The 7,110-nt window shown below is 42.4% G+C and overlaps 1 protein-coding gene across 1 annotated transcript in view; it reads left to right on the top strand.

The window, feature by feature from the left end:
- The first annotated feature begins 2,445 nt into the window (after positions 1-2,445).
- parn (poly(A)-specific ribonuclease (deadenylation nuclease)) overlaps positions 2,446-7,110 on the top strand; it is a 12,740-nt gene continuing 8,075 nt past the window's right edge. The window contains exons 1-12 of the mRNA XM_016473541.1: positions 2,446-2,542; positions 2,688-2,794; positions 3,645-3,730; positions 4,554-4,635; positions 4,714-4,774; positions 4,851-5,013; positions 6,148-6,210; positions 6,308-6,346; positions 6,467-6,509; positions 6,587-6,667; positions 6,759-6,815; positions 6,910-6,987. Of these exons, the coding sequence (XP_016329027.1) occupies positions 2,524-2,542; positions 2,688-2,794; positions 3,645-3,730; positions 4,554-4,635; positions 4,714-4,774; positions 4,851-5,013; positions 6,148-6,210; positions 6,308-6,346; positions 6,467-6,509; positions 6,587-6,667; positions 6,759-6,815; positions 6,910-6,987 (879 nt within the window). The 5' untranslated portion in view covers positions 2,446-2,523. The remainder of the gene's footprint in view (positions 2,543-2,687; positions 2,795-3,644; positions 3,731-4,553; positions 4,636-4,713; positions 4,775-4,850; positions 5,014-6,147; positions 6,211-6,307; positions 6,347-6,466; positions 6,510-6,586; positions 6,668-6,758; positions 6,816-6,909; positions 6,988-7,110) is intronic.

Genomic DNA, 7,110 nt, shown 5'->3' on the forward strand with positions numbered 1-7,110 from the left:
GCAGCCCTTAGAGCGGCCTCCAAAGCACACAGAAAGCTGTTCCGTTTGTCTAAAAGACTCAGCAGTGGTATTGACCACGGCGCTGCAGATAGCAGCTAGATCAACTCCGGGGAACCAGACTTGGTTCCTCCAGAGAGGGGCCATGACGATGAGAGAGCACTTCATTTCCCTGACTCGCCTGATAACCTGGGGTCGCAGGGCGATCGGAGGGAAGGCATACAGACGGGTGTTGGGCCAATCGTGGGCCAAAGCATCCCGCTGTCTTGAAAAATAGATCGGGCAGTTATAGTTGTCTTCGGAGGCGAAGAGGTCGACCTCTGCCTTGCCGAAAACTGACCAGATCATCTGGACCGTCTGGGGATGTAGTCTCCATTCCCCCGGAGCTACATTGTCCCTTGACAACATATCTGCTCCCTGGTTCAGTCTGCCCTGCACATGAACCGCTCGTAGTGAGAGGAGTTCTCTCTCTGCCCAAAAATTAGGTGTCCATTTAAGGCTGGCAGGAAGGTCTTCAGGGCCAGACAAACAGCCATCATTTCGAGGCAGTTGATATGCAGGCGTCGCTCATGGGTTGACCAGGAGCCGTACGCCGGGTTGCCCTATTACGGAGCGCCCCAGCCTGAGCTGGAGGCGTCTGTCGTGACCACCTTCCTTCTGGAGGTCGTTCCCAACTGCACGCCTGACTGAAACAGGCGAGAAGTTGTCCAAGGGGCCACAGCTTTGAGGCAGCGATGGGTTACCCTGACATAAACGTGGCCCAGGCTCCTGGCGTGGGACGGAATGCAGGCTTTTAGCCAGTATTGAAGGGGCCGCATGTGTAGCAGGCCCAGGGGAATAACTGAGGAGGCGGCTGCCATGAGGCAGAGCATCCTCTGAAATGCCCTGTGGGGATGCGCAGTCCCCGGCCTGAAAGACGCTGTCGCTCGCTGGATAGTCAGGAAGCATTCCAGCATTATCCAAGCTCGCATTTGTACAGGTTCTATAACTGTTCCCTGAAAGGACACTCCCTGTCTGGGAATCAGAAGGAACACGCCCACTCGTCAGCTTCAGATGCCGTCAAGGACATGGAGTCGTTGACAACCACGCCGAAGGAAACCAGGCCGCTCGCATCCGATGAGGGGGCGCTGATCCTCTGCATGGGAAACCCCCAGAGAGGCGACACACTCATCTTAACCGTCTGCTTTCTGTCGCCGGATGGCCGCAGGAGAAAATATCCTTCCACTGCCGGTGGCTCAATTCCACGGTGGGAGTGAAGAGCAGGCTGAGGTTCTTGGCTTCGTCGCAGAGTCAGAGAAGAGATGGTCTCGTCGCTGATTCGCTGAAGGAGAAGATTTTGATGAAATGGCGCTCCGGGCTGACTTATAAAGCAGTCGGCTCCGCCCCCCTCTGGCGGGCTTGAGCACCATTGGCTTGTGCAGCTACACAAACGTTAACAAATCAGGCTTCAGTAACAGAGTAAACAGGAGTTTCCCCATACAATCGTCAATGACGACCTTTCGATAGGGAAGAAGTGTTTTCAGGGTTGATTTTTTTATGTAAAACATTCATGTTTTCACAAATGCAATGGTCCTTTTATTTATACTATGTCCTTTTATTTAATCCTGTCTTAAACTTATTTATCACCCTACATCCTAGTACATCCCTACAACTTATTTTTATTCTATTCCTATTCTATTTTATCTATAGTACACCTACCTGTACATACAAATTATTCTTTTTTTGTGGTTTATCTATATTTATATATGTGTATTTTATTCACATCTTATTTGTACTATCTGTGTGTTGTTGTCTCTGTTTACCGGAAGCTCGTGACACTAAAACAAATTCCTTGTATCTGCAAACATACTTGGCAATAAAGCTCTTTCTGATTCTGATTTAAACAAATTAAACTGCATAACACATATATATGGAACAGCATAACCTGTACAGGTTAATCTGAAAATAACCTGTATTAGTTGTGAAGTTCGTAGGCCTAATTGAATTACATGACAAGAAACACGACCTAAGCACCTTTCAGTATAAAAGTAAGAGTATTTGTGTATATATATATATATATATATATATATAAATAAGCACACAAAGACTCTTAATTAAAAAAAAAATCACAAATAATCGGTCGGAAATCTGGGTTGATTTGATTCACCGAATCCCTGCTCGACTGGTTTTAAATAATAATTCATCTATATAAAATGTTCACTGTGTATTTTAATGTAATATAAATTAAAGTTAGCTGTTAATTTTGTCTGCGCTGAGCAGGATGAACCAATCAGTCGCTTGTGATGACTGGATGTTTTCTGCAAAGATCACTTGAGCGGATTTTAATTTATAACAATGTATGAATTATTGGAATTAATATATGGAAATAATGACACTATCCAGCGTTCACATGCCTCCAGTGACTGCAAGATCGTGAAAGAGCGCCTCCTGCAGGATCACACAGCGAGCGGAAGCGCAGGAGACTGTTTCCGGTGGCGGGGGTTAAAGCTTCCAGAGTGTGTTGTGTGTGAATCGCTGCTTTACAGGATGGAGGTCACCAGACAGAGTAAGACGATCAAAATAACCAAATACATCACCTTTAACCCGCACGCAGACCCACACAACGCGAGCGCTATAGTGACGGCGTGTGTGTGTTAGTGGTGTGTGTGCGTGCGCGTGTGTTAATGTGTGTCAATCTGTGTGTTGTGCAGATTTTAAGGAGGTTCTTCCAGAGGTGTGTATCGCTGTGCAGGATGCGGATTTCATCTCTATAGACGGAGAATTCACAGGTGTGTGTGTGTGTGTGTGTGTGTGTGTGTGTGTGACACACACACACACTCGCGCGCACACACACACACTCTCGCGCGCGCACACGCTCACACACGCACACACTGATGCTTCACTGACTGTCCATTAGGAATGTGACCATATCAGTTTTTAACATCACAATAATGAATAAAGCATTTATGTTATTATCACAGTATTAAAGTGCATTGAAAGATAATCAGACCTTGTTAATGTCGCTTTTTTTACTCAAACTCTAACAACAAAAATGAAGCAAAAAAAGTCTTGAATATTTTAAAAACTAAATGAACATTATATCAGTTCACAAATAAATTATAATTTATAGAATATGCACAATGGACTGGTTGAACATGACTAAAATTGACAACATTTACTGACTAAAATCTAAATGTAGTCTATTATGAATAGATGTGATCTAACAATCAAACATGTGGATTGCATCAGTAATGGGTTAAATCGCTGCACCTGCTGTAAGAGTGTAAAAACATTTCAGACATTTCAGAAAAGGAACACAATCTGAGATGAACTGTGGAGTGAAATGAGTTTTGTTTGGATATATTCATCATATTAGTCATCCGAAGATATCGTGGAACTTCAGCTCAGTATTAATATTATTGTAAATCCCTGTCAGTGTTTTTGATTGCACGTTTATCTCTTGCCTAACACTGAATAAAGGCATTTAAGTGAAAACTTCCTGTATGTGTAAATATATTGCAATTGCACAGTGCAGAACACAGAAACGAGCTTTGTTAAAAATCAGCACACATTTATAAACTGCGCAGGATGATCTTGATTAGTGTTGATCGTTCGGCTCAGTGACGATCTGCTGTAGTTTGTGTGTGGTGTTCAGTGTGTGCTAATGCTCTGCTGGTTTCCTGCAGCACTCCATGAACTTCCTGCTCTTCCAGTTCGGCGTCTGCACCTTCAGATACGAGCCGAATCAGTCCACGTGAGCATCGGAGCCGTGTCTGTCTGACGTTCATCTCGGTGTCATGGTTGGGTTTATAAACCCTTACCCAGCTCCCTCTCTCTCTCTGATTTAATGATATCATGTTAAAATCAGTCCTTTCAGTTTTTCGCAATCATGGAAAACAAGACAACTTCCACAAAATGTCCCATTTTTTTTGCAATCCTATGTAATTTACCATTTAACCACAAAAGAAAGAGGAAAAAAGCTCAGTACTATAAGATTAGAGTGAGAAAAAATATGCATGAAATTTAAAAAATGCTGATTTTTTTTTATGCATTAATTTATTTATTTTGTACTTAAATACTAAATCTACCTGGAAAAACTTAAAGCACTCTGTTTGATATTGATCCTTTCTTTTGTTCAGTGCTTCGTATTTGCTGCTTTATTTATTTCATAAGACCAAAAATAAGAGAAACTCACAAAAATAGTTTTAAAAGTGTCAAAATTTGGTAGAACACAAAAATAAACAAACTCTGCTTTTTTTCTGTCATGTATGACTATTGTACAACTAATCTGGCATGAAGTGATATGTCTTTTTTTTTTTCTTTTTTTTTAAGTAAAAAATGACATTTTCTGGAATTTCAGGAATTGCCGCCACAAATTATTTAATAAAATATAAATATTAGATGAAAATTGAGAAAAATGTAGTGTTGGTTAAGCTGAAGTAGTAAAATGAATAAACTAAAATGCTGTAAAGTTATATATTAAATAAATAATTGTCTTTATCACAAAATGTTGAGATCCTGGTAGGACTGATTTAGAGCTGGTTTAGATGTGAAAAAGATCTGTCTCCGTCTCACAGGTACATCACTAAAGCCTTCAACTTCTACATCTTCCCCAAACCCTTCAGCCGCACGTCTCCAGACATCAAGTTCATCTGTCAGGTGAGAGACGTTTGTGTCACTAGTGAACCGGCCTGATGCTCGTGAGTCTGACTCTGAGTCTTCATCATCTTCCTCCAGAGCTCCAGCATTGATTTCCTGGCCAGTCAGGGCTTCGACTTCAACAAGGTCTTCCGCAGCGGTCAGTTTGACTTCCTGCTGTTTGATTGGCTGGTGGAGTGTGCTGTGTGTTTGATTGACAGCTGTGGTTGCCGTAGGGATCCCGTACCTGACGCAGGAGGAGGAGTCTCAGCTGAGGGAGCAGTATGAGGAGAGGCGTAGCCAGATCAATGGGGCGGGGCCAGTCTCGTACACGCCCACCTCGGGGACAGGCGTCTGTAAGGTGCCTGAAGACCAGAGAGACTTCATCCGGATGGTGGAGTGAGTCATACACGCACGCACTCCTCACACTCTCTCACACTCTCTCTCTCACACACACACACATCCTCTGCTCGAGCGTGTTTTCTAGTCAGGCATTGTAATAATTGTACTTTTATACACTATGAATATTGTTTGGCTCTTATGTTCCTCTATTGTAAGTTTAGAAAAGTGTCTACTGAATGATTTTTTTAACAATCATTACAAATATGAAATGTAATTGAAATTGTCATTGCTAAACAAGATGATGCATTAATCGGGTTCAGAAAAAGCGAAAATCTTGTTTATTATACCTCTTATTTATTTTCTTTTTTTTAAACCCTTAAAAAAATGAACAAAGAAAATTTGAAATATTTCCTTGGCAAACAACTGAAATTAAAGTAAAATTAGCAAAGTAGTAAAATTACCAAACCAAACTAAAACTGAAAGTTCAACTAAATTAAACAAGTAATAGAAATATTGAAAATATTAATAAAAGTGGCAAAATTACATAATTACTAAAACTAAGAGCTCATTCAAAATAGTAAAACGTGCTGAAATGGCAGTAGTATTTTGTTTTTGTATTTTGCTTAATTTGATTAAGTTACTTTAGGAATATTATTAGTATTTAGGCCCTGTCCACACGAATGGGGTTATTTTCAAAACCGCAGCTTTTTCTACACGGTTTGGCCGTTTGTACACACACGCAAACAGCACCAGGTCACTGGAACCGAACATTTCTGAAAACGCCTGCCAGGGTGAAGATTTTCAGAAACTCTGGTTGCAGTGTTATCGTGTAGAAAGCGAAACCGGAGTTTTTGGCTTGTGACGTCGGAGCTTGTGCTGTTATCTCCGCCTACTGGAGGCTTTTTCAGGCTTCTGATTGGCCAACATGGCTTTACGGTTGAGATTATATCGCCACCTGTTGGTTTAGCATGCTCTTGACAGTGCTTCATAGCATGCGTTTGCGTTTTCATGTGGATGGAGATTTTTTAAAAACGGAAGAAGGGAAAACTGTTTATAAAAATACCAGTGTACGTGTGGACATGGCCTTAGACTCATGTTCACACTGGAGCTGTAATTCATACTGTAGTGAGTGAGGAGCATTATGGGAAACGTGCATGAATCAGCAGCTGTGATGATGATGATGTGTTGCAGGCAGAAGGTTGAAGCTCTTCTAAAGAACTCAGATCAGACTCTGGATCTGGAGCCCTGCACCGGGTCAGAAACACACTCCTGTTACTGACAGACTTCATTAAAATAGAGCATGTGTTTGATCTGAGCTGAATATGACTATTAATAATCATGTGTGTTTCAGCTTTCAGAGGAAGCTCATCTATCAGACGCTCAACTCAAAGTAAGTCTGTTTCTTCAGTGTGTGTGTGTTATGAGCTCTGTCTCTTCAGTGTGTGTTTGGTGTGTGTGTGTGTGTTATGAGCTCAGTGTCGTGACGCGTCTGGTGTTTTCTGTGTTTCAGGTATCCTAAAGGTCTTCACGTGGAGACGCTGGAGACGGAGAAGGTACAAACACACACTCGCTAATGCACATTATATCATCATCATCATCAGGCTCTGATCGTCAGTGTGTGTCTCGTCAGAAGGAGCGGTTCATTCAGATCAGTAAGGTGGATGAAGAGGAGAGGAGGAGGAGAGAGCAGCAGAAGCAGCAGAGGGAGCAGGTGTGTATCTATTCAGTCACATGATCTCTGGATGAAGGATGTCATGAAGGTAGCATGATTGACTGACTGATTGATTGATTGTGTGTTACAGGAGGAGCTGAATGACGCTGTGGGCTTCTCCAGGGTTATCAGAGCCATCTCTAAATCTGTGAGTCTCTCTCTCACACACACACACACGCACACACAGACTCTTATTATTCTGATACGAACCATACTGACCTGCTTATGTGTGTGTGACGCAGGGTAAACTGGTCGTTGGTCACAACATGCTGCTGGACGTCATGCACACCATCCATCAGTTCTGTGGGCCGCTGCCTGAGGTAACATGATGAAGCACTGGAGGATTGTGGGAAAGTGTGGCATGTCACAATCTGATGCACTCTGTGTGTGTGTGTGTGTGTGTGTGTGTGTGTGTGTGTGTGTTTTAGAGGGGCTGGGTGTTT

This window comes from Sinocyclocheilus anshuiensis, unplaced genomic scaffold, assembly GCF_001515605.1.
Source record: "Sinocyclocheilus anshuiensis isolate Anshui unplaced genomic scaffold, SAMN03320099.WGS_v1.1 scaffold1796, whole genome shotgun sequence".
In the NCBI taxonomy this organism is placed as follows: Eukaryota; Metazoa; Chordata; class Actinopteri; order Cypriniformes; family Cyprinidae; genus Sinocyclocheilus; species Sinocyclocheilus anshuiensis.